Source organism: Paramormyrops kingsleyae, chromosome 22 (genome assembly GCF_048594095.1).
Source record: "Paramormyrops kingsleyae isolate MSU_618 chromosome 22, PKINGS_0.4, whole genome shotgun sequence".
In the NCBI taxonomy this organism is placed as follows: Eukaryota; Metazoa; Chordata; class Actinopteri; order Osteoglossiformes; family Mormyridae; genus Paramormyrops; species Paramormyrops kingsleyae.
In genome coordinates this window covers 14,640,318-14,667,144 of record NC_132818.1, presented here as the reverse complement: position 1 = coordinate 14,667,144, position 26,827 = coordinate 14,640,318, and the positions used below count along the sequence as shown (strand labels likewise).

The window sequence follows — 26,827 nt, the reverse complement described above, 5'->3', positions numbered from 1 at the left end:
AATGCCATAAACGACAGAATAAATCATTCTGCGTGATACATTTACAAACGGAGGGTAAACGCGTGATGAGTAATAAAATGTTAATAGACCGTATCTGGAATATGAGGCGGCGCAAATCTGACGGGGCTTTTTTTTATTAATTTCTTTTTTTTTTTAGTTCTGGCTTCTTCTCCAAAGTGTGGAGGCGTAGCGGTCCTGTGGGAGACGCGGCAGAGGACGCCGTCAGCGGCAGAAACTGCTCACATCTCACATAGGCGCTACGCGCAGTGCGATCCGCCGCTAATTAGTTCTCTTTGCAGTCAAACCAAAACCCAGGCAGTTTTTAGTCTCCACCCTGAACTCTCTTTACGCATTTTAACTCACAGATACTGAAATGCGCTGCTAAGACATGATGAGAAATCTGACATTTTATGGGATTTTTACTGAAGATTAACGCTATTAGGTATAATCATTTTGACTTAAAAATGAAGACTACGGATTACAGGGGATGCATTTTGGGCGCACGCTAGGAATGATTATATCGTACTTGTGGGCATGTACAAAGAACAGTATATTACAGCATTATCACAAAACAGAAAGACGCAACATTACGCATAATAGCGCTCTTTAAACAGGCCATTATAGAAGCTGCCGTGAGATCCCTGGTGTAAGATGCGGTCTGCGGTTTATTCAGCGCTGCTTACGCTGCTTGAATCACTCCCTTTGCGCTTACTTACTAAATAGTGCTGTCTAAACAAGCTAGAGAAGGTGAAAACGCACCGAACTGAGCACATGGTGCTGGTGCCGATCGTCCCGGTGCGAAGCGGCATCACGTGTGAGAGGAACCGGGGAACCCAGAAGTTTGACGTATCAATACCAGAAGGAAGCTGGAGCGGCGCGGACGCACGGCGATGGGCGCCTCGGTGCGGAGCCTTACTCTCCGTCCGGCATAGATGCTGCGATTTTTTAGAAATTCTTATTCCCGTCCGATCTGTTCACTTACGGTGCCGCAATCCGAATCTGAATCTACGCAAATCTGAGCAGCGGAAAAGTACACTGGGAGTGCGCAAACCAAGTACAATAGAAGCATGCTTTGGCTCACTAAGGATTTGGCTGCGGTGTACTGACATTACAAGAAACGCTTATGGGAACTTACGGTACCTCAGCTGAAAGGTAATTTCTTTGTTTATTTTTAACTTTTGGTAAAACCGTACTGTTGAAGCAGCGTATACCAGTCATCACTGCGGATCCAATTGTAGGTCATTATCTTACAAATACTTCCAGCACGCAAAGGTGTAGATCTCAAGATATAGTTGATTTTTCTTTTCTCAGATATAACTGCTGCTAGATAATTCTGTAGTGCTATTTTTGTATATATTAATCATACGATGGCTTTTCGGTTTTGCCTCTACCCACGTTTTTTTTTAGAAAAAATAATGAAAAGGATGCAAATGATCCCAATCCGGCAATGCGGATTAAAATGTACATTCAAACAGGGAAAAGCGATTCGACGGACGCGCCGAACTTGAGCGGCAGTAACTGGTAGCGATGCCACTGTATTGAGGCGCATTAATGCAGCTCTCGCAAAGCGCGTCTATTGTCTAGCTGCCGTCAGTGGGTGACCCTCACCTCTGCTGTTACAGGACCCGCTGCCAGCTGCGCTATCATGACTGATGGCGAGGCGCGAAAGCCCGTACAGTACTTGGACTTCCAGGAGGTGAGGGTACCCATTTGGGAGTCCGTCCAGCTCCCGGTTCGGTGCGAGGACACCGAGGGCGATGAGGAGAAGGAGAAGGAGGAGGGCAGCGCCGGGAACCCTAACGCGGAGAGTACCGGTTCCGGAGGGTCGAGCGGCCGCGATCCCGCTCCTGACCTGGTCATGGATGATAAGGAGCAGCCGCCGTACCCGGGCCTGGCACCCGTTGTCTTCTTTTGCATCAAACAGACAACCCGACCTCGCAGTTGGTGCCTCAGACTGGTCTGTAATCCATATCCTTTTCTTGCATCAACGTGCCTGACATTTCTTTTGTGCAGAGTGGCCAGGCTTTTGATCTCCTTAATCGCTTTTTGAAGCCTTTGTGTCTGACATGAGTTGGAGTGGGGGCGTCTGCAGTCCTTGTGAGTGAAAATTTGAAAATGGGCAATTATTGCATATCGCAGTGTTTGACCAAAAGCAGAACAGTAGGCTGGTCGTACTCATGGGAACTGTGAGCCCTTTATGTCTGTTATATTAATGTTCAGCCCTTCAGGGACCGGCGATCTGCAAACTTTACGGTTAAATGGAAGGTGTCATCAAACATTTGGAGATTTATCGAAGTATACAAAAGTTATTATTACTGAAAAGGTGTGTGGGGGTATTTTGAATTAAATTATCTTTATTAGCATCAAGTCGGCTTGGAGTTCTGTCAAGTTCTGTGAAGATCTGAAACAAAATATTTCATAGACATAATGGCTGGCTCTATCGGCCCTGTCTGCTAGAAAGCTTGGTATTTCATGAACAGATCAATTTGCTAATTTCTTGGTATCTTGTTTAGGTTTTTTGTGGGTTTCTTTAGTGTTTCATTTGTTGCTGGAGTTTTTTTTACGCGCGTCGCAGTATTGATTTATGGGGGAGGCATCGCCAAACAGACCCAGGCCTTGACGGCAGCCGGTAAATCAGGCATCAGGGAAACGCACAGATGCCGCTTCACATTACGGCTCCGTGCTTCACTTTCGCACAGATCCATTTGCACCCGAAACATGTCATTAGCAGTTACTCTGACAGTATTACAAAATGTAGCGAGATCGCCGTTTTAGCATGTTTAAAAAGCTCTCTTGTCACGACCGATTTACTGCAGATCGTTCAGGAGGGCAGAGTTCATAAATAACTATTTGTTTATAATTTATAAACTCCGAAGCAAGGGCGTACCTAGAAAATTTGGCCCCCTTGACAGAAAGTTACCTTGCACCACCCCTCAGTCAGCCTTACGTGTACAAGGGCCCTGTGAGTTATGGTCCCCTTGAATCTGCTCCTCCAACGGACCGGCTCCGAAGGTATGGGAATGGAAAAGAGATTCGGTGCTTCAGATCGTGCGGGCTTTCTGTCAAAAAGTGAAGCTGATCCCCCGATCTGCATGCGAAGCGTGGCTGTCATGTGGATGACGGAATTGCTATTGTTCTTTACTGGTGGTACGGCCAATGAATTAGTAGGTCGCTGAGTATCTGTTAGCTAACATTGGGCATGGTGCTTTTCTCATGATTTCTTTTTAAATGTTGTATATTCTCGTCGCTGAAAGGACGGGCTGTTGTAGCATGTTTCTGATATGTGCGATATACGTCACCAGTGTGACGTAGCGGTAGTGATGGGGTCATTTTTTTTTTGGCGCTGTGCTCGTTTTTATGCTAGCTGACGTCATTTTGTTGTGTTTTTACCCTCTGGTTTCTGGCTTCTCTTTAAATACAGGACGGCTGGTTTCACTCCAGTTGCTATATTTTGTTTTATTATATCTGACAGTTGCATGGATGTATGGACATTCTTCTAGCAGTAATGGTGTTGTGGGCGTGCGCCAGTTTTAAGTGTGATACTCTCCACCTTTTTCCTGGAGACAGTTTGTCGTTTCTCCACTTCCGGACTGGAGCATGTATACATTTGATTGCTCCAGCCACAAATCTCCCTGCACCTGTAGGCTTGTGTGGCAGCCTTTGGACCGCTGCTGTAAATACCCAGCAGACAGACGCTGTATGTGGATCTTAGCAGGGGGTTTTCTGGAGATGGAGAAAGGTTACGGCCATAAGTCCTGAGAGTAATTCTGTGGGTGTCCTTAACTGAAATTGCTACAGTGATGTTAAGTGATTGTATCAAGTGGCAGCTAGTAACCTATAAGTCTGTGGAACATAATGTACCTGCTTAGCCACTACAATAAATGATTATGACTGGCTGAGTTACACGGAGTGTCAGCGCTGGACTCGTGTGAAATTGGGTCACGCTGGAAAGATCTTATTAGCAGTAAGTCACAGAACCCCCCCCCACTCCACCCCCAGGTTAATGACGGTCTGCAGTTACTGTTTCAGCAAAGCATCACATTCGGTTTGCCTCGCCGGTCAGTAGGCGTGGCCTGCAGCACGATAGCTGGCTGCCTCATACGAGTCTGACGGCAGCTCTTGCTGACGATAGTGTGCACGGTGCTCTGCTTACGTTGCACCAGGCAAAAAAAATACATAAATAACATATATATATATATTGCATGCAGAAATTAGGTGCTTGAGTTGTGAAATGCAAGCAGGTTGCACAGTAAGTAATAATAAGAGGAAATGATAATGAAGCGGTAGGTATTAAGTAGGGGGTTAATTATAGTGCGTGCGTGTGCGTGTCTGTGCCTTTTGCTCTGGGAAGCGCGTGTCATTAGTGTAGCGTTCTTGTGCTGCTTCTTCGGTGGCTCATGGTAAATTTGAGACGCCTTTCCGTGGAGGAATCCGGAGCCCCCGGTGGGTGCTTCCCACGTGTCGAAGGCCCCCGCTTCCCATCAGCCTCTGCGCCTACTTGCCTGGGGACCCCGTTACAGTATTTTTTTCTTCCTGTGGGACTGGGTTGTGTGTTGGCAGGGAGTTCCCCAGCACGAGTACTGGCAGTTGCTAGGCACCAGTGAACTTACTGGTTTTGGCCAGAGCATGGGCTGGTCGGGCCAGACTCCCCCATTCCAGTTGGGCACTTAAGTGCTTGATTGAACTAATTATTTCCCTAAGTGAACCAATTTGACACTTCTCAGTGCTGAGGGTTGTTTGCCTTTTCAAGAGTCAGAAAATCTGAAGAGCATTGCCAAACCCCCCCCCCCCCCCCCCCACAGTTTGGATGTGACACCCTATAATCTTTTTTCTACTGATTCCCCAGTTATGACATCGTAGCGTCACATATATTTATGACCATGTTGTCTAAGGCTAACCAATCTCCCGGGTTACCGACAGTTCCACAAGCAGCATCTCGGAATGCCGGCATCGCTGGGCAGTTGCCGTGGCGACGGCAGTCACTAATACTAAGGCAAGCTTCACCCACGTAACCCATGATGTAGTGCCTTAATCCGACTCACTGCTTCATTTATAACGCTGATCGATGGTCCCTGATTAACAGTGATCTCCTCTTGGCCATCCTTCTCCTCTCTCCTTCTCGTTTTCTCATCGGCTTGATGGGTTTTTTTTATTGCCCGGTCGCCCGTAATTACGTAACTAGATTCCGATGGCAGGATGCAGCCTTATCAGCATGTGAGTAAATACAGGAGGCTGGCCTTCACTTCAAACCATCAACAGGTTGTGTTTGGCCAAAGTACACACCGGTCAGCTCTGTTCATCTCAGGCCGTGAGGTCTGCGAATAGTCTGGGGGAGACAAACAGACATTTTAAAGGTACTTCTTAAAATATAATGCATCCTGTGTACCGGAGCTGCTTTTATTAAATGGCACAAACCTCAGAAGCTGGGGAACACGTAGTGGCCTTATCAAGTGGCTGTGTGCTTCTTTGACGTTTTAAATAACCCAGTCGTACTGGGGCTTTTGTTTTTCTGTTTGGGTAATGGGTTGTGTACCAGTTAAGGAGTTTGGCTTGCGATTGCAAAAAAAGTAACTGGTTCAGGTCCCCTGAGAAAAGCTGCTAGTGTTACTGTTGACAAAGGTGTTTCACCCCCATCACCTTGGCGAAACATCCATATGTGAAACAGACCTGTGCAAGGTGGTTAAAAAGTAGCTAAGTAATAGCATTGTGGAATAATGTTGCACTCATGGGGGAGGGAATCTGCATGCCGTTTAAATTATGTCATAGAGTGTGGGTTTGAGATTGAGGCTTGGGGTCTGGGTCCGTTACTGCTTTCATTCCCCTTTTTGGAAATGTTTTATCTCTAGACAGTCGACTCTCTTGCATTTTCCCACAATGCACTGCCATCTCCTGTTTATCTTTTTAACTCTCTTTTTTTTTTTTAAGGTGACAACAAAAGCTGACCTAGTAAACGATGGTGTTGCAGTTCACCGCTTGGCCCTAACAGCTTTTTGGGACAGAGTGATTGAGGTTTTGAGGGGGACCTAATTGGGCTAATTTGGTCAGGTGGTGTAGTTGTTTTTTTTTTGACAGCCATTTGTGAGTTCCACCTGGCAGGAGATGCAGATCTGTCAGTGGGTTTGGGAGGCCATAACGAGTCTGTCTTTAGATACAGCTGTGTTCAGTGACAGGATGTCTGTTTTCTCATCTGTCTGTCCCAGCTGATGCATTCGTGCGTCACATTCAGGGGCTCCTGGGCTATTTTGAGAGCACCGGTAAATATCGACTGAACAGCTGTAAGCGCATTGAACTCGCGGGGGGAAGATTTATACCTGACTGCCACCCATTATCAAAAGCGGTGCCGAGGGGGGTGATGTATAACAGAATCACGCCCTGGAACACTCTCATCGCAGTACACAGTGATCCATAGACTTTAGATAAAGTTCTTTCTTATTGTGGAATTTCTCTGTACTGTGGGTGTGGCTTTACTCTATGGGAGGAGCCAGCTCTGGAAGGTGGAGTCAAGTCTGGAAGATTGAAGGGTGATTCTGCATCAGACCTGACCTATTCTGATGGCCATGGGGGTGCTCCTTTGGGGGGGGGGGGGAAGATAAATAAACTAGGGGGGTCCTCTCATCACCGAGATTCTGTTGAGCCATTTTTCCATTTCTAGGTTGGAGTGGCTAAGGTCCTCCCCCGTTCTTTTGAGTTTCGCGCACGTCTCGCTGCCCTGTTTGTGACCCTACATGAACAAATGACATCCAGACAGGCTGATGATGGCTGTCATGGACGTAAAATCCGATTACTGGACCGGGTTACAGCAGAGTCCACCCCGGCGGGTTATAATCGTCCCTAAGCTCCTGAGATGTAAGACGTAATGAACATTTATGATTGTGCCTGCAGTTGAAATGCATGTATTTGATTGCCGTTTGGTGCTCCTTTGAGTGCATTTCCTGTTGCCACTGGAATCTGTTGATTGAGAACTTACTTTCCAAGGCAATATGAGAAAAAGTCAGCCTGCTGCATACTGTATGTTTATGCAGCATCCCTTATAAATACTGTGTTGTGTATTTTTTCTTGTACTTGTAACCCCACCCCCAGTCCATTCCGCATGTCTTCACTTCACTGTGGATTTTAAGCTGGGAACTTGTGCTAATGGTCGCCTTCTGGGTGGGCTGAACCTGCTGGTCCCCTATTGGCTGTTGTTTTTGAGTGGCAGTCACATCTAACTGTAAGATCCGTGGGGGGAGCCAGTCATATGGGAGGGGCCTGTTGGCTGCAGTTTATGCTTTTACATATTTATCTGCATTAGGGGTCCTTGCGCTTACATGGATAATAGGAAAAATTCTTAATTTTGACAGAAAAAAATAAGTTGCTAAGGAGACCTCAACCATTCCACCACCTGGGTTCAAAAGCTGTCAGTTTTTAAAATGGCAGTAATATCTGGTTTAGAAATAACTCGAATTTGATATGGTGCTCAGTACATTAGCAGGCCTCTGAAAAGCACTTTTCTTATGAGTGAGGCCCCTGTCAGCTGGAGGATGCGGTTGTCATGGCGATGCCGACAGACGGTCCATAGGGCTCCATGGGCTTTTCTGGATTCACGTTAGCGATGAACCCGAGGCGTTCTCCACATTGCCGGCGGGGGAAGGTGACGCGTCAGTGACGACTGGATGGAATCAAGGCAGTATGACAGAGATCGGCCTTAATCTCGTACCCCACTCCAAAGTATTCTGTGGCACGGCGGTGGGGTGCTGTCCACGCCGGGCCCGGTTCGGCCACCCATCATATCCCACGGAGCACAGAGGAAGCTCCTGGGCTCCCGCTAAAATTAGAGTGCGTGGGGAAGCCTCCAAGGGAGAGGAACAACGTCACAGGGAACCACCTGGTTGCCAGGCAACAAGCAAGTGTGTAAAAAAAAAAAAAACCCTTCGTGCATTGCTGCGGAGGCGGGTGGGGGGGCGGGGGGCGTGCAGAGGCTCGGTTGCCCCATGCTGGTGGGATTTCCGCCAAGTCAGTGCACGTGCGTCGCACAATGTCTGATAGGTGAGTGATCTGGAGGGCGAGGCACAGATGGAGGTCGGGGTCGTTGCGTGACATTTCGGCGAAACCACCATCTCAGCCCATGATCTCAGGGAGGAGAGATGAGATCAAAGTGTTCACGCCCTGCCAAAACTGCGGGGGGAACAGGAGCCCCAACAGACACCTTATTCTGCAATGTGTCTGATGCTACTTGCTCTCAGAGTCTGTGTGGATATCTGTGTTCCCCTAGGCTCATGATCCCTCCTGGTGTTTAAATGATCACGTTTCGTGACACCAGTTGTGTTCTACCAACAATACGTTTGGTCTTTGTGTGCATTCCTCGCATTTAAAAAAATTCAGATACGCGGGTTGTGTCACTTCAGAGAGGCTCGATTGCGCAGCTGTTGCTGTGGAGAATTCTCCAGCACTGATTTTTACCCCCCTTTCCGAAAGTGGTTTCTTTCTGTACAGCAAATTAGAAAGAGCCGTTTTTTATTCTGCTGGGCCGAGAGCGGTTCACTTAATGCTTCACTTGTCTTCATGACCTTTCTGAACATGAAGTTCCTCACATGGGCCTTCAGACTCCGCGGGGGTGTGTGGATTTTGAAATATACTATAGTTTTTACCCCAGGTGGCCTTTCGTAGTGTTGCAGTTCTTTTTGAAATCCTGTCCACATGGGGGCGCAAGGGAGCAGGTGGTGGGTCATCTGTGGCCCTGACATGAGCTGCTGTCAGTGGCTACAAGCTTCAGCTCACCTTTGTGCTCACGTGCTGATTCACGTCGACTCCTTTACCATAAGGTAGACCGGTGCAGGATGACTAAAAATCAGGGGCAGTGGACAATTAACAAGTAATTTCATCAGGTTTCAGGTCATGGTTTGGAGTTAACGACCTTTAGGTGATAATGGAGGTGAATCCTGTCTTGCTGTGGTTTGAATTCAGTTTCACTGTCATGCGCCCTACACAGCATCTTTGAAAGCATATTGAAGGCACACTAATTTTGGTCTGATACCATACCAGTCAAAAGTTTGGACATGCCAAGCCGCCTACAAAAGAGAGTGGTGGTGTTGGCCTGGCCACCTGACCTAAACACAACAGAAATAGTTTTGTTCTGACCAGAGAGTGAAGGAAAAGCGACCAATGAGTGCTCAGCATATATGTGGGACCTCCTTCAGGACAGCTGGACAAGCATCCCAGGAGGCCACCTCATGGAACTGGTGTAGAGGAGACAGTTGGGTCAGCCAGTCCCTGGAGAAGTTGTGGATAAGGGCCTTGCTCAAGTGCCAAGTAGTGGGATCATTCTGCTGATCATGGGATTTGAACTGGCAACCTTCTGAGTCCCAACCTGCAGAGCTGCACCCCTTCCCCTAAGATATTGGCTTCCCTTGTCCAATCAGCATGTGATTTAAACCGTGCAGATTCACAGAAACTTTGATTAGAAACATGGCTACATCTGACCCAAGCATCTGAGTTCTCTGATGTTCAGCTGTGTTGTTCCGCTTGGGGCTGACCGCTGACCTGTGTGGCTTTGATGTATAACCACGCTGGCTGCCGGGTGAGACATTATTTCCAGAGCTTATTTATTTATTGATTAGTAGTTGCTTTCACTGGTGGCAGCTGGTGTCTTGGTGATGGACAAATCCTTGGTAAACTTCTACATCATCATTAGGGTTTCTTTACTAAGACCGGCTTGATTTAAATATTGACTTAAATTTAAGTTGAAGATGAATCCAGATTAATGAGTTTGGAGGTCGCTTTTTGAGACCTCGGCCCTTCGACTGCAGTTATCTTTGCTGCTTTAATGCAGGAAATGGGATGAAATTGCAGCAGACCGCTGCTCGCTTGCATGCAATACCAGCTGCTGTCAGTCCTGTCAAGTCGCTTCACGTTGATTTTTACAGCAATCAGCATAATCTGCCTCCTGCATTTCACAACAGAAATCGTAACTGTCACAGGTGCACCGACATCACGCTCTGCTGTGTTTATGGGTGCGTGAGGCCATAAATATCAAATCAATTCACGTTAAAGGCTTGTAGCAACATTAGTAAATTCTAACAGATGACCGTTTTTAATCAGCAGCAGTGTTTGAAACATTTATTAAATATGCACCATATTTCCTTTGGTGGATTATCGAGACCTAATTAACGTGATGCAAATGGCTGCGTAAATTACCGCTAAGTGGTGGATTCAGCCTCTAGGTGCTCTGGATGGTGTTGAGGATGACATGGATTGGCGCTTGTGGGCACCTTTTGGGCCCGGTTGGGGTTTCCTGCAGGGCCCGTGTTGGCGCTGAAGGCCCCCGCCTGTCTTCTCCATGTGTCTCATCCATCTCATTTAGCTTTAAACACTAGCGATCTGGCTCCAGCTCCGCCCCTTAGCATGGACGGTTAGAGCTTTGCAGACGTGTTTCGAAAGGCAGTGAAGGATTGTTCCAGGAGGTCGGGTGCGTTTACGTTTCTCACATCTTCATCGCGTAACATGCTCCACATCTGTCAGGTACTGTTGCTGGTGAAAGCTGCCCCCCCCCTGCAGCTATCAGGAGACAGCATTTGTGAGGCATCGGTGGGGCGTGACGCCTGCAACTCATCGCACCACCGGCTCGCCGATGAGTCGCTCCATCTACACGCATCTGACACCAACATCTGCCCAACCTGCTCCACGTCGAGCTTGTCCGGGAGTTCTGGCGTGACTTCGGAAAACAAATGTCCGTTCCCCCATCTCCCACAAGTGTGGCTGTGAGCTTTTTGGTGGTGGTAGAGATTATGTAGCTGTTTGTTTTTGACTAAAAGCCCCAAAGAGGTTTCAGCTTAGAGGACAGGTTGTGTGAAGGATGAACACTCTGACCTCCGTCCCAGGGGCTTATGGGATATGTACGGCAGAAATATAGATGGAAAAATGCAGAATGAACGAAGAGCAGGGCAGATGAGAGAGGCAATGGTAGACCAGTGTCACCAACAAGAGCCATAACCAGTAGCACTGGGGAAACTGGGGAATAGGCTTAGACGGGCTGAACAGACTGGGACAATTACACTGAGCAAAGTCAATAAGCCACAATATCTTGCAGGAAAATCTAGAAGCTGAATTTTAGATGATCCGTTATTAAGAAGATACAGTAAAGTGTTATATAAGATGGAAATTTATTGATCCCTGTGGAGGAAATGTCTCTGTCCAGTAGCACAGAAAGAATTATAGCAAAGGATGATGTAAGTAAACAGAGAATATAAAGGAATATCAATAATATCAACAGAAAAGTAATAAATAAAAGAACTGGGCAATAGAATGTAACACTATGGCAAATACAATGCAAAAGGCTTTTCTGCAATCAGTAGTTGTGAAAATGGCAGTTGTGTGTGTGTGTGTGAGCGGGTATACCTTACCTTATGGGGACTCAATGTCCCCACAACGTGATAAATATCCGTTTTTTTCCCTTATGGGGACCAGGAAATTGTATTTATAAAACTATTTTATAAAAATCAGTGACTGCAATGAAAAAACTAAAAATGCAAAAAATAGAGAGTCCCCACAAAGATATAATTACAAACCTGTCAGTGTGTTTGTTTGTGTGTGTGTGTGTGTGTGTATTTGTGTGTGTGTGTGTGTGTGTGTACAATTTATCTGGCAGTTCCTCATGAATCGGAGGATGACATCGAGTGACCTTCAAAAGGAATGGGAGACATTAAGTGCAGGTGTGAGGTGCACTGCTAGGACAGTTCATATCAGGCTCCTAGAAGCAGGACTGAAGTCCCATAAAGCAAGGAAGAAGCCCTTCATTAATGAGAAGCAGGGAAGAACCAGGCAGGAGTTTGCAAAAAAAATGATGCTATTCACAGACAAACATCCAAAAATTGAGAAATGAGTGAAAATAAATTGTCCTGTGGTCTCTTAATTTTTTCCATGGCTGTATATTTCATAGCCATTTCAACCTTAAACAACTTGCAATTTGCACAACAGATTTTTGCACTATGTTTACTAAATGGGTATTTATAGATATTTGCAATTTATTTGTGAGCGGTAATCAATCTTGCAGGTTGACAATTCAGGTCATTTACGATTTCTTGTTCTTCAGAGCTGTTTCCCAGCCCTTTTTATGGCTGTGTAATTGAGTCATTTAAATACAAATGCGAATGTAAACCGTTTGTCCATCGTCGTAGTGACAGCTGGCCGCTCGCCCAGGAAGGCTCCTCTCCCCTTCCCATGAATCACGCAAGAATCTCCGGATCCTTCCAGAAACGCTCGGCCTTGAGGGTGGCCTTTAGACGTGTGTCGGGAACGCGAACCCCAGGCTGTCGGCACGCGGGGTCTCCTCCCTGCTGCCGTGACCGACCGATGACCCCTGTCCTCCATTTTCATTGGCTCTGAGCCTCAGACAACTCTAGAATGCAAAACGTTCCACAGAAGCTAATGTGACAGAAAATTGCTGATGGCCTGGGTCTTGTTAAATGATTCAACAATGACAGGTTTATGTCATTTAAAAAAAATTTTAAGACCAAATGAGCTTTTTGTGATATTAGTCGTGAACTTTCTGCTGTGGGTTTGGCTTCTCTTAGTGTTCTGAAGTTTAAGGGGTTCTGGTTGGGTGTCAGTTCTCACCAGGAATCATCTACTCTAAGAAACCACCTTAACTGGCTCCAGAGTAAATGCAGTAGGCTTGTGTGGCCCTTGAACTGTCCAATATATTATTATTTTGGTGGATCTACGGCCAATCCTGTAAAGCGAGGTTGAGGCTGGAGCCAATCGCGTTGCACGGCTGGAGCCAGTGGGCGTGTGCCACATCTTGTTGATGTCTTCTAAGGCTTTGCCATCCTGTACTTAGTCTGTCATGAATGTGTAACCATGACAGCTCCAGCCCAAGGTTGAAGCTTTTTTGTGTGAGTATGTGTATTGGTCTCTAGTGTAAACATGCACCTGGAAAGTGCGTCGGTTTGAAGGTGTTGACTGCCATTTGCATACCGGGTTAGAAGATCCGGTCACATCTATCAGAACAAACTAAATGGGTGACAGAACAAAATATAAAAACTAAACAAAAAATAATGAAGACTTTTAAATGAAGTATCCTACAGTAATTTCTTGCTCTGTCTGTCCTTTTTCACACCATAGTGTTCCTCAGTGCTGCCACTCTCCTCTCTCTCTAATCTGCTGTGAGGTCGTAAAAGATTCAGACATCAGCACAGATGTTTAAGTCTCTCCCTGACATTATCACCCCGAATGCAATAAAGCAATTAGCAGTTAAACCTTGAGCAAATGCTGTAATTAACCTGTGGCTGTCAGAACAACACATGTCAGAATTAGGTCTGTTCACCATCCAGGAGGATGTAGCCAAGAGATGCATATTGCTTTCTTACTAATTTCATTTTAGGTTCTCCGAGATGTAAACTGGAATACAGCAAGGAGGGTAACACCGGCATCAGTCCAACATTTAAGGAGCCGGATGTCTAACCCCAGGGTTTACAAGGAGTCAGTTTGTATAAATGTAAACAGTAAATTGAAAAGTGCTTTTGGGTATGAAGTATTAGCAAAGTGACAGCTATAGTAGTAGAGGAAAGTACACAGAGAGGCAGCTTTAGAAATCACTGTGCTGAAGGCTGTAAAGTGACAGGCTTCTGCAGAGGGGTCGTTAATCAGCAGAGGACGGCAAAGAGATATGGAGGATGGGTCTCGTGTTTTTGGCTGAAGTCCCACAGTTACGTCATGAAGGCGTGGTAACTGCTCCACTTCGTTTGTGCAGCCCAATGCGCTTGAAGTCATTACATCGCCAGCGTTTCGACTTAATCGATTTTTTGATTTAAGACTTGGTTTGCCCTGCAGTCCCCTGTTCCTTCATTGCCATTTGAAGGACGAACAGATGAGGGATTTAAGACTCATATGGCCAGTGGTTCACTGTTAGCCTAGCGCGCGTTCTGCCGAAGCTACCTGGCCAAGCCTTTGATCTTAATGCTACTTCCTGTCAGGGAACTGGGCCAACTTCCTGTTTCTGTGTGAAACCTGGAGAAAAGCAAAACGCTTCTCTGCCAGTGTAACCAGAACATGAATAATTTCTGCTTGCGTAGATGTACTTCATTTCCAGTAATGCATGAGTTTTCGTCAAAATTTCTATGCTTTACCAAACATTCTATTTCACAAGGAAGAAAAAAAAATGGCAAAACAGATCATAAAGCTCTTGGAATTGAAAAAGTGTTTGAATGCAACCCAGGCAGTAATAGTTTACCATGAGCAATTTGGCATTGCGCCATCTGTGGGAAAAACGCCAGAATTACAGGCCAGGATGTGGTTTTAACTCGGTTTGTCATTATGCTGTAGCATATTAGAATGATATTCATATAGGAGAGTATAGAAAAATGATAGGGCCATATTAATGGATGTGTAGATATCTACATAGGGCATGTGTGGTTGTTGGAGAATCCCTGATGGAATAGAAGCTTCTAATGTTATTTTTTGAGGGCACAACCTTGAGTCTTGATGGTGACCAATGGCAGCGAAACCTGGATGTCAGGGAGTCCCTCTGGGGTGGCTGTACCCACCCACCCATGTCAGGCTGAGCTCTTAAGCCTGTGTAGCTGTTGCTGGGCCTGGGGATCCGGGTCTCAGGGCCTCTGCCGGCTGCTGTGACCAGCCCGGAACAAGGGCCCCTGTGTGAGGACTTTTAATGAAACCCGTCTGCTTCCTGAGTGGCTCAAGGCGAGGTTGGTCTGCCGGCGTCCTTCGCATCAAGGGACATGAAAAGGAGGAAATTCATCAGGCAGCTTCTTCTGTAAACACTTCTGCTGGGTTATGGCTGTTTGCGGAGCCAGGGGCTGCATGGGACAGACACCCCCAGGCCCTGCTGGGATGATGCTCTGTCATTTTTTTTCTGGTAGTTTACAAATCTTCATCTTTACGTTTGTCCTTGATTTGCTGCCTCAAAAACACAGTCCGCAGTTTGTGGGAGGCGGTCGACGCTGCTCGTTCACTCACTCGCTCGCTATGGGGGGGGGGGGGGGGCGTGGCTGGCTGGCAGGCTGGCGTCACATGCTCACGTCAGGCTGCGATGCATGATTCCAAAATAGCAGCACAACTCCAGAGAGGGATTCACTTCATATGTGCTCTGCACTTTAGAGGAGCAATTATTCTTTACATTTGACCTGATTGGCTTCTTTACCTTTCGTCTGTGCTAGCTTTAATCGAGGAGCACTCTCACACACTCTTGCGCACTCTCACTAACTCTCTCACACACTCTTACAGATTCACAGACGCTCACACACACTCACAACCTCTCACACTCACAGACTGTCTCAGACACTGTCACACACGCTCACAAACTCCCTGACACATTCTTACATCCTCACACACTCTCTCAGATTCTCATTCTCTCACTCTTTCACACTCTTACTTTCTCACACACTTTCTCAGATTCTCACACTCTTGATCACACTTTCTCAGTATTTCACACTCTTAATTTCGTACAATCACACTCTCACTTTCTCACAATCTCACGCTAACACACGTCACCGTTCTTACAGTGGGGGCATTTTTGGTTTTAGACGTGATGCTGTTTTGGGCTTGACACTGACATTGTGAATTCTGGCATAAAACGAAGAAGGTGGAAGGAAGATAAGATTTTTCCCACTCACACTGACACACGCTCACAGAGACACACACACGCCGTCACACGCACACAGTGACTCACACACACACACCGACTGACGCACGCAGAGACGCAGACTCACACACAAGCACCAACACACACTCACACACAGCAACACACTCTCACACACACCGGCATACATACACAGAGACACACACACACCAACACATGCACACGGCGACACTTTCTCACACACACACACACACACACAAGCCCGTCCTTTAGCTAATGAACCACAGCACAGGGTCTTCCAAACAAAAAGGTCCTTTATTCCGCTACAGCTCACAGTGGCATTTGGTGGCTCTGGCTGCGGCTGCTGTTGCTGCCGGCGGCTTGGTGACACCGCGTGCTTGAGGACACAGAGTGCGCTGGCGTCTGTTATCGCAGGACGAGGCGGCGGTGGCGCCGCGCGTCAGGCGAGAGCCCCCCGTGTCAGCGGCCCTCCGCGTGCGCGGCCGCGATTAGCCCGTCGCCAGGCAACTCTCCGGGGACAAAACATTCCTGAGAACATCTCCCTCCGCCGGCAGAGCTGCAGAACAAGCCGCAGCCAGAGGGCGGCACGGAGCTCGCATGTTCGCTGCAGTAGGACGGCAGTCGGCGTGCTGGTTACTCGGGGCTCTATCTCTGGCTGAAAGCCGATGTCGGAGTGGCCGATAAAATAAATCAGCAGGAGTTTATCCATACCCTGCCTCTAACTTTTTCCCATTAAACATTTATTTGTTTGCTTTGGCTTTTAGGTTTTTAAAGGGTTTAAGCAGCATTAGCTGCTGGATTCCTATTGTTTTGTTTTTATTGTCTTTTAAATGTAACTTTAATGTCTCCTATTTCAATGTATCCCTGTGCCTCTGAAAAGCACTTTGAATTGCCTTGCATCTGAATTGTGATATATAAATAAACCACCCTGTTGGCTTGTGATGAGAGCAAGGAAATAATAACCCAAGGTTCGACAAATTCCCTGGACTGAGACTAAGATCCACTCCAGCCATGAGACCAAGAAACCTTCAGCTCGACAGAAAGTCTGAGCAAAATTAGTGCTTGACTGTCCAGGATGGGATCTTGGAGGAGTCCACCGGATCGGGGCCCGGCGAGCTGTATTAGCACTTGTGGCACGGTCACCATGACACCACGCTGGAACGGCGAAGGACATCGGGCATCTTTGGGTGCCACCCAAAGTCGTGACCCGTTACCTTGGAGGAGGCTCGTCCCGTTGCCTAGATGCAGGTGCCAATTTGATGGGAGGTCTGGGGTCACAGTGGTGTTGGGTGTCATCGGCACTTCTTGTTACTGTAAATCGGTGTTTCTCAGTTCGGTCCTCGGAGACCCACAAATAGTCCCTCCTGGGAGGGAGCAAAAATATGGACCGACAGCAAATCCCCAAGGACCGGATTGGGAAACACTGCTGTAAATTACTGCATGACATGGAGAAAATATCCTTTTAGCCTCGGGCAGCAATCCCAGAATTCCAGAGGCGATTAAGAGGGAGAGCTCAGATCCTTCCTAGTCTGAATTCCTAATGGTGCCTTCCTCCAAAGGAAGACATGGCTTCCGGATTCACACCAGACTCACGGGTCACTTGTGCATTGCTCTAGCCCCGCCCTGCATGTTAGTTCCTTGTAGCATTTTGGAAAGCGGGGGCTGTTGTCGGGGGCAACAGTGTTGAGGTGTGGTCCACATTGCCATGGTTACAGGAAGCGTACTCACTAGGACACTGTGCTGTGCTCCCATATATGGAGAGGGGCAAGAAATGTCTAATGAACAACCTACCTCCAAATTTTGACCTTGAGATACATGTGTACATCACTGACCCACACCTTAAATCAGTTAATTTCAGGGTTAAATATACAGCATAGCAGCCCTTGGCTCACATGGTTTTATGCAGGTCTGTCACATGGTCCTCCTTAATGCGCCCATTAATCTCCAACAAATAAATAATTGTTAATAGCTGGTTATTATTGCCAGGGGACCTATAGCAAGTGGGTGTGAAGTTCTGCTGAGAAGATGTAAAGTTTTCTTTTTTTTTTGGGGGGGGGGGGTTTAAATGTGTCTGACTGGTATCCCACAGATGTATTCCTTAATGTATTTGCTCTTTGTGAACATCGTGAGCCAATCGCGCAGATATCGCCATGGTTCCCAAAAGTCAACAGCAGAGCCCGGTTGGCTGAATCCCTAAATTCTGTTGTTTTTTTTTTGCTGTTTATTTGTCCTCCACAGCCGCTCATGCGTCGTGCTTCCGTTCAGCGTTGCGGCAGACCTCGCAGCGGGCGCTGCAGCGAAGGGGAGGGGGGGGGGGGGTAGTGTGCAGGGAATACTACGTAAACACCAGCACAAAATTACAGCCCTTTTATCAGAAATTACAGCCTGCGGGGAGACCCAGCCGAAATGTTTGCATCTGTCTGTAGTTTGTTGATCTAATTGTTTCGACGTCTAAGTAGTTTCGTCCTGGTAGCTATGTGGCTCGAGGAGTCCAGGGTCATGAGTCTGTGAGGAAAACAAAACTAAACGAAATCAAACGAAACAGGAACAATGCAAACAAAAGCATCCCTGGATTGTTGGTCTTTTTCCTCAAGCGACTGCGACTGTTGGTTAAAGTGAAATGAGTCCATCTGCGGCATCAGCTTATTGGTTCGAGCCACTTGGAAAGCGTGGGTGGATTTTTTTTTTCCCATGATGCCTCAGGCTGATGATGAGGCCCACAAGCACCTGGGTCAGAGCTGAAGGAATGAGTGTTCAGAATTACGTGATTTTTGAAGCTGTGTGTAAAAACAGAAAGACTGATTCTCTTAGGAAGACCACAGCCAGTACAGCAGCCATCTTTAAACGGGTTGAGTTTTATTAAAATACTTTCATCAAAGGGGCTTCTGGCCATGACCATGTTCTGCTTGGTTCAACCAACAAGAAGTGGAGTAACCAGGAAATTAATCCCACGTTCCAAGGTCTTTTTCCCCCACTGCTAACTGGCGTTGCTCATGGGGTAGCAGTTAAGGAACTGGGTATTAAACGTAACCACTCTAGGGAAATTCCAGGCTGCACAAATGGCTTAATTGTAGAATAATAATAGGTACGGTGCCTTCGCTGAAGACTGTTCTATGATGATCTGAGAATTCCCCTAGTTGTTATTAAAATTAATTAATATTAAGTGGTCAAGCTGCAGAAACACATTGCAAAAGTGTTCCTTAGTCTTTAAATCCAGTCATACTGAGCGCAGCCTATGTGACACTCTAGGCAAACTTCACCACCAGTGCCCCCTGTTGGAGACAAAGTGAAATCGGCTGGATGAGTTGGCGCCCCCTCAAAAGATGGCGTCCTAGGGTTGGCCAGCACCGAATCCAGCCTCTCTGGTGCCATGATGTCACGGTGCCGCCCTTAAAACCGCAACGCGTCCCCATGAACACCATCTGCGGTGCCAAAGACTGCCTCGTGCCTGGAATGTGTGCTGAGTGACTGTCCGATGATCTCTCAAGTCTGAAATTCGGAAGAAGCTCGGTCTGTTTTTCTCGAGCGATTCTCTCTTAGTCTACAGCCTCCTTAGCGAGCCATATCTCAGTTACGGCACTTTTCATTCCTAGCGGTGCTAGCCTGACATCCTGAGGGCGAGCTGATCCCGGATCAGCGAGTGGGTGGAAGGAGCCTGCGAATGTGTCCATATAAGGGCCTTGCGGGCCGGTGCTCAGGCCTTATCTCTGTCCGCCAGATTCCAGGTAGTTATGCAGTTATGGAGCCAGTAATCGGTTGTCTGTCTGCATTTCTTTGTCCTTCTCGCCGCGTTAATCACTCGTTGGTCGGCGCTTCTGTGCCGGTGGTCTGCAGATCTTCCCTCCAAAGGCTGCTTTGCTGGTTGCCGGGCACCTGGGTCACGGAATTGATTTCACACAGTAGAACTATCATGGCTAACTTAATCAACCGCAGGGCCAAGAGCTGTTTTTTTCCATTAGTAAAAAAATGAAGCTGTTTTTCTTTTGGGTGGTGTCCTAAAACTCCGTAGCACAGGACTCGAACAGGACTTTCCCCATCTTCAGATTTGGGGTGTTGTCACCCTCATGTGTTTAAACAGTTTGTACCATGACTCCTCAGCATCCATGTTAGCCGGCTGTCGTTCTATAAGCTGTAAATGTTGGTGCTGGTTCTATGGTTCTAAGGCCCTATATACACTTTGCACCTGTAGCTAAGTAAACACCGGCATTCCTGACCAAAGGCTACTGATAGCTAAGACGACTTTGCTGCGATTTTACGCCGTTCCTGAGAGTGTGTGATTCTGGGTGGGGTCACGGTATAGCCGGGTACGGTGAGTAGCCTCAGAGAGCCTGGCTGGCACAGTCTCTCCCGGTCAGGCAGGACGTCTCCTGCACGAGAGCCAGCAGGTGTCTGCGCAGATGTTGGTTTTCCCCTGGCCGACATCCGAGGAAGTTTTTGCAAATATTTCACAAGGGAGAGCCCCTGTTTTATGTTTGGAAACGCACTTCATTCTAGCCATAGGTGCCACAGTCTGCGCCAGTGTATTTGCTGGCTTTTTACAGCATGCAAACATGCTGCACCACATCCCCCAGAACTCCTGGTGCGTCCTGTGCATCTCTGGACCCCTGTCTTGCCCCCCCACCCCCCTTAATGTCATTGTTCTATCAACACAGATTAAAGGAGTTTATTTATCGAAGTAAAATGTCTTTTCATTTTTGCAGCCAAGTTTCACATGAGGCAGTGTAGCTGTGAACATTTTTAAGGTGTGTTTTTAAGGTGAGGAGATGAATATCCCCCCCCCCCCCATTACTGTACCTCCTGAGGGTGATATTCGGGTAGGGGGGGAGAAATTTAGCAGCAACCAGTTCAGTGTTATTCATGCTCTATTGACTGTGGCTCTGTGGGAGAGTAGATGCTGGAAATCTGTCCCTATTAATAGCTTTCTCTATTCACTTTGCTGGAGGAGTGATGTGATTAATTACGCTTCTCTTGCTGGGGGGGGGGTTGCTAGTGCGGCGTCATCTATTTCTGTTTTTAAACCCTACCTTTAAAAATGGTGCCACCCATGATGCTTGGGTCAAACTCTGATAGGAACTTCCCTCTGATAGGAAAAAGGAAGTTTTGAAACCCATAGTGGGCGGGATCACACTGGGCTGCAAATCACTGGCCTCGCCCAGTGGGATCCCCAGAATTTTATCCAATCAATCTTGGCCGTGCTTACGGCCTCACCCCCTTCTGCTGAAGTTTGATTTGACATTTTGACATTTAAATGAGGCAGGTGCTTGTGCAAATCCAGGTCTGGTTTTTCCTTATCACCAGACGTGATGTCACAGACTTCATTGTATCTCCGTCTGTGTGAGGCTTCAGGAGACTGGTCTCAGCTGACCCTAATGGATGTCCGGCCAAGGACATGAAAAGTACACTTTGCCCGTAGCCATCTTGAAGGGGAAACAGACACTGTATTTGCCATAGAGGCTGTCTGTCCCTCCTTGCCTACCACACTTTGCGTGCTCACGTAAATTCTCTGTGTAAATTTTGCTGACAAGGGCACTGAGGAGGGGTTCCAACAACGTTTGATACATATGCCTGCTGATAAAGGGTGTTTTGGGAAAAATGAGCAACCTAGTGAAGTCAAGGACAGCTGATTGGCAGTGACAATCTTCAAAACAAGTCAGTCAAGTCTTCCTCAGTCCATATGACCAGAGTCAGTTGGCAGAACCTGAGTCTATATCCTTCTAACTAAACTCTGTGATTCTCCATCGGCCCTGTTCACCCTGAAGTGGGTGATGCCTCCCTATTGTTTGGTCAAACTGCTGTGAACCCAGTCGATGGGACTCAGCATTCGTTAAAAACTCGAGATGAAGCATCGCATTTGGATGTACAGCCCGGCCTGAAACGTTGTCTAATGGTGACTAAACGGATAAGTGAGAGAGCGAACCGCTCCAAGGACCCCAGGACGCCTTCGCTTAGAACGTTCCGGAAGGATGGTCTGTCTTCATGTTTTGGATACCACGTCGGCCATCCGTCGTCAGGGGGAGAGCGACCCAAAGTGTCCGTTCCAGGGGAGGTTTACGTTCTGCGCTGTTGGGGGAGATTTCTGTAAGGCTAAGGGGTGTAAATGTGATAAATCCGCCCTCCCTCCCTCTCTGTTTGCCTCTCGCTGGCAGTTTAAACTTTTTGTCAGTCTCTTTCTGGCGGGATGGAATGGAAATGATGAAGATGGGGGGGGGGGGGGGTCACAGCGGAGCTTTGCACGACTGAAGCTCCCCCCTCGTGTAATCAGTCTTGTTATTACCTAGTTACCCACTAACAATATTATGGGTTACTACAGTGTGCTGCCAGATGGACAGACAGGAATACAGAGTGTTTGGCTTTTTGGTGATGAATTAACTGCAGTTTTTTTTTTAAGCCAAGGCAAAGGTCTGTCCTTTCATTATCTACCAGCCATAGAAAGAAACATTAATGCAATTAGTGTGTGTGTGTGTGTGTATATATATAATGAAATGGTATTTTGTCTAGAGTTGAGAGTGGGGGATGGGGTTTGCATGTCTTGTTTTTACATGAATTTGTGGCTGGTGAGCGAGTCTGGTAGCTTTTAAAAGATCTGCGTTCTGTCAGGTTTTTCTCTGAAGGCACACGCCTGTTCCCAAGCCAGTGGGGGTGGCTGTTTGTTTTTTTCTCTCTCTCTCCATTTCCTGTTGACCCTTGACTCCTGTGTACCTGGTTCGAGCGTGTGAGCATGCTGGTCATCCTCCTGAACTGTGCGACCCTGGGCCTGTACCAGCCCTGCGAGGACATCCGCTGCGAGTCCGAGTGGTGCTCCATCCTGCAGGTGAGCGCCCCCTGGAGGACGGGAGGTGTGGGAACAGGGGAGGGGGGGTTAAATCCCAGAAAGGGGAAGTTCTGTCACACACTTGACCCTTTGTGATTGCCCCGGGCCGGTGAATAATCGAGTGCGTGAGTAATCGTGCTGTGAAATCGTGAGCTGTGACTCAGCCTGGAGCAGCAGGGGCCGTGGACAAGGACAAGCGAATGGGAAGCTTGTCTTGAATTGTCCCAGGAAAATATCAGTAAAAAAAGAAGCAAAGCAACTAAAAGTATGAAAAAATGTCATAATGGAGAACCTTTGACGTTAAGTTTTCCCGCTGCTGCGTCTGTGCCCGCAGGCGTTTGATGACTTCATCTTCGCCTTCTTCGCCGTCGAGATGGTCGTCAAGATGCTCGCTCTCGGGATCTTCGGGCCCAAGTGTTACCTAAGCGACACCTGGAATCGCCTGGACTTCTTCATCGTCATGGCAGGGTCAGCCCCGCGCCCCCGAATCCCACCCCAGCCCCTCACCAACCCCTGATAGGAGGAGGCTCTGGCTCGTGCTGCTGATGCCGTCTGGATGTGTCAGATGTTCCTGGGATGTCCGTTGCTCACCGCAAATACTGTCCTCTCACCTCTGAGATGTTCACACTGCTCATTTTCTTCCTGTGACACACCTTCATCTTGAACCCTTACTTACATTGTGTAACATCTCCAACGTCCTGTCTGTGTTTAAATGTCCTTCAAGACAAACCCCTCTCCTCCTCCTGGCATGGTTTCCCATTGATTAATTTATTTTTCCATAATCATTTCCATAAACCTATTATCTTGAGCGAGGTATGCTTCTTCTGTATAGAAATGTTGCCAATTAGCCATTTAATTTCTTAATTGACCTGAACTTAATTGGACTGGAGGCTTTATCTGTGGCTGACAGCAGGGCCTGCGTGATGCTGGGTGGTGCTTGGAAGATTCTCATCAGGTTCTGAGTGGTGCTAGTAGGGTTCTATGCAGGTTCTGTGTGGTGCTGGTAGGGTTCTAAGCAGGTTCTGGGTGGTGCCGGTCGGGTTCTGTGCAGGTTCTGAGTGGTGCTGGTAGGGTTCTAAGGAGGTTATGAGTGGTGCTGGTAGGGTTCTAAGCAGGTTCTGGGTGGTGCTGGTCAGGTTCTGAGCAGAGTATAGGTAGTGTTGGCGGGGTTCTGAGCAGGTTCTGGGTGGTGCTGGCAGGATTCTCAGCAGGTTCTGAGTGGTGCTGGTCAGGTTCTGAGCAGATTCTAGGTAGTGTTGGCGGGGTTCTGAGCAGGTTCTGGGTGGTGCTGGCAGGATTCTCAGCAGGTTCTGGGTGGTGCTGGTCAGGTTCTGAGCAGATTCTAGATAGTGTTGGCAGGGTTCTGAGCAGGTTCTGGGTGGTGCTGGCAGGATTCTCAGCAGGTTCTGGTGGTGCTGGTCAGGTTCTGAGCAGGTTCTGAGTGGTGCTGGCTGGGTTTTGAGCAGGTTCTGAGTGGTACTGGCCAGGTTCTGAGCAGGTTTGGAGTGGTGCTGGTAGATTTCTAAGCATGTTCTGGGTGCTGCTGGCTGGGGTCTGAATAAGTTCTAGGTGGTGTTGGTTGGGTTTTGAAGCAGGTTCTGGGTGGTACTAGCCAGGTTCTGAGTTGATTCTGGGTGGTGCTGGCAAAGTTTTGAGCAGTTTCTGGATGGTGCTGGTCAGGTTCTGAGTAGGTTCTGGGTGGTGCTGGTCAGGTTCTGAGTTGATTCTGGGTGGTGCTGGCAGGGTTTTGAGTAGGTTCTGGGTGGTGCTAGCCAGGTTCTGAGTAGTGCTGACTGGGTTCTGAGCAGGTTCTGGGTAGTGTTGGCCGGAGTATGAGCAGGTTCTGAGCATCCTGGTAGGGTTCTAAGCAGGTTCTGGGTGGTGCTGGCTGGGTTCGCAACAAGTGTTTGGTGCTGTTGACCGGGTTCTAAGCAGGTTCTGAGTGGTGGTGTTCTTTCCTTCTCTTGTGCCCCCTACAGGATGATGGAGTACTCGCTGGATGGCCACAACTCCAGCCTATCAGCCATTCGCACCGTGCGCGTGCTGAGACCCCTACGGGCCATCAACAGGGTCCCCAGTAAGTGACACACCGGCCGCTGAAGGATCGGGGCATTATTCCTACCAATCAACTACTGTACTGTGTTAGCTCATTGGCAGCTGCCAACAAAGTAACCAATGCAAAGGGGAACAGCTCCAACATTCGGCAATTCAAGAGGTTATTGTCTTAAGCAAGTAAACAGTTATGCTATACAATGAAAATCTTACTCTGCATAACACAAACACAGGAATAAATTAAGGTGCTAAAAGAATGCAATTAAATAGTAAGTCAATAAGATAAGACTTACAATAAGTACAATTATGGTAATAAATTCATTAGCACAGTGCAATGTAACAGTGTAATGCAGATACTGTGAGTGTTGCAAAGGAGTCCTGTGTTATGGGTAATAGCCCAACAGCGTGTGTAAATGACCAGGCTGCTGTGCAGTCAGATTGCTGCCTTTTAAAGGAAAGGCTTGTTAAATTCCCAGCCTGATCTGTCCCGAAGTCAGCAGGTCGGCAGAGACAGTGTGCCTAGCCCAGAGATTCCGGGATTGCCGGGGGAGATTTGGTGATTTAGCGAGGGGTGTGTGAGAGGGCCGGAGGTGGAGCCCAGCGTGGTGATGTATGGCAAACAAAACAAAACCAAGCAAAAAAACAGATGAATCAAAAGACTCTGCACCTTCCTGTGGTAATGGGGGGTGGGGGGGGGGGATTTAAGACTTCCTGCTGTAGTACGGGAGGCTTGCTGTGCAGACGTCGGCCACGGCGGTGGGTAACCGCTGAGCGGAGTTGGACTGGGGGGGGGTGGATTGTATGAATGGGGGGGGGGGGGCGCCGTAACATGGGGACGCACTCGTCCGGCGGGGACCCGTCACACGGCTGGCTTACACTTTGCCTGAGAAAATACATTTATTTTTGTTTAATTTTAGAAATTGTCCTGATGGATTGCGTATGTCGCCATCTTGCCGTCTCAAACTGCTTTCTAGGGAGGGTTAGCCGGGTTGCTTTTTGCTGAAGCCAGATTCATCAGCTTTGGTGGGGGGGATGCGGGGCTGGTTTCTGCTTAGGCATCCCTGCTTGGGAGTGTTCTACCCCCCTCCCCCTTAAACACAGAGGGTGCATGGAAGTAGATTTCTGGGGACTTCTGGAAAGGCTGGTTCACTGCAAATCGCTGCAGAAGCCCGAGTGTGTTTGGTTTAAAGTAACTTTCATTTATTAATCAGCTTAAGGTTCACGTTCCCCCCTGACTCAGGCTCCAATGCACAGTACTGTGCAAAAGTATCAGGCACTCAAGGAAAATAATGTTTAAGTGACCTTCATGTTAGTCTAAAGCTATGCTATTATGTCTCTCGGAGTGTTAGCTCAGCCATTTCAGTACCTCTCCTGACCTCAGAACCTTAACCCAGCTGCAGCTACCATCCAATTTGACTCGACCATTACCGCACCTCATATGGCTAATTAATACCTCAATGACTCTTTTAACTAATTAAATTCATCATTAAAATGAGCTGATGGTGAAGCTTAACCAACACATGGAATGGCTGAGGTGTCTCTGAGGAGAGGTTTGGGAGCCAAAGCAGTTTGTGTTCTTCTAGCCATCCAGCAAGATCTCAGTAACTTTTTTGTATAATAGAAGAAATTCCTGTTAGTTTTTATTGCTTTACTCTAATTTGCATATGTTCTAATGTTAAATTGAGTATTTTGTTCCAAGCATATATTTACTTACTACCCAAATAAATAGCTTAAAACATTTCCTTTGACTGCCTCAGACATTTGTACAGTACTATATGTGTGTGTATGTGCGTGTCGCGGTTGAGATGTCGATGTGACTCAGGTCAGACCCAGAGGATGCTGTGCCTCGTCGGCCACATCCTCTTGGTCCACTTAGCCGACTTCCAGGGCCCTGGGACTGGCGGGCAACGCTGGATCACTGTGGCAATTGCCCTGGCGAGGTTGTTTTCCCAGAATACCGCTGGGAGCTGGGCCTGGCAGCGCTTCACTCAGCACAAATTGGGCTGCTTGGGTATATTTTTACTGTCGTGTCTCACTCTAATGTAATAGGCACAAACAGAAAGTGTAAAAATATATTTCGTGCTTTAAAAACAGAACGATAAGAATTATGCTGTATTGCAGTAAAACGGGTTATAAACAGAGCTGAGCTACATGGAACCACAGCTGGTAGCGTGCCAGTTTGGCCTCTGGGGTGGCTCAGTGTGTCGCACTCCCGCCTCCTACCGCCAGGATTGTGGGTTCGATTCCCACACTCAGCTCACCATCCCTGCCTTTGCTGATTTTTCTGTTTTCTGGTAAAGTAAATTCCTTTAGATTAAGAACGGTTTACAATATTAATGATCTGTGTTCTAATTAAATGGCCAGTTTGA

The 26,827-nt window shown here is 47.6% G+C and overlaps 1 protein-coding gene across 3 annotated transcripts in view; it reads left to right on the top strand.

Moving 5' to 3' along the window:
• The first annotated feature begins 232 nt into the window (after positions 1-232).
• cacna1ha (calcium channel, voltage-dependent, T type, alpha 1H subunit a) overlaps positions 233-26,827 on the top strand; it is a 57,406-nt gene continuing 30,811 nt past the window's right edge. For 2 of the 3 annotated variants that reach the window (XM_072704710.1, XM_072704709.1), the window contains exons 1-5: positions 233-1,152; positions 1,623-1,968; positions 22,295-22,406; positions 22,741-22,874; positions 24,386-24,483. In XM_072704710.1, the coding sequence (XP_072560811.1) occupies positions 1,646-1,968; positions 22,295-22,406; positions 22,741-22,874; positions 24,386-24,483 (667 nt within the window). In that variant the 5' untranslated portion in view covers positions 233-1,152; positions 1,623-1,645. The remainder of the gene's footprint in view (positions 1,153-1,622; positions 1,969-22,294; positions 22,407-22,740; positions 22,875-24,385; positions 24,484-26,827) is intronic. The other variant, XM_072704711.1, reaches the window with a different exon arrangement.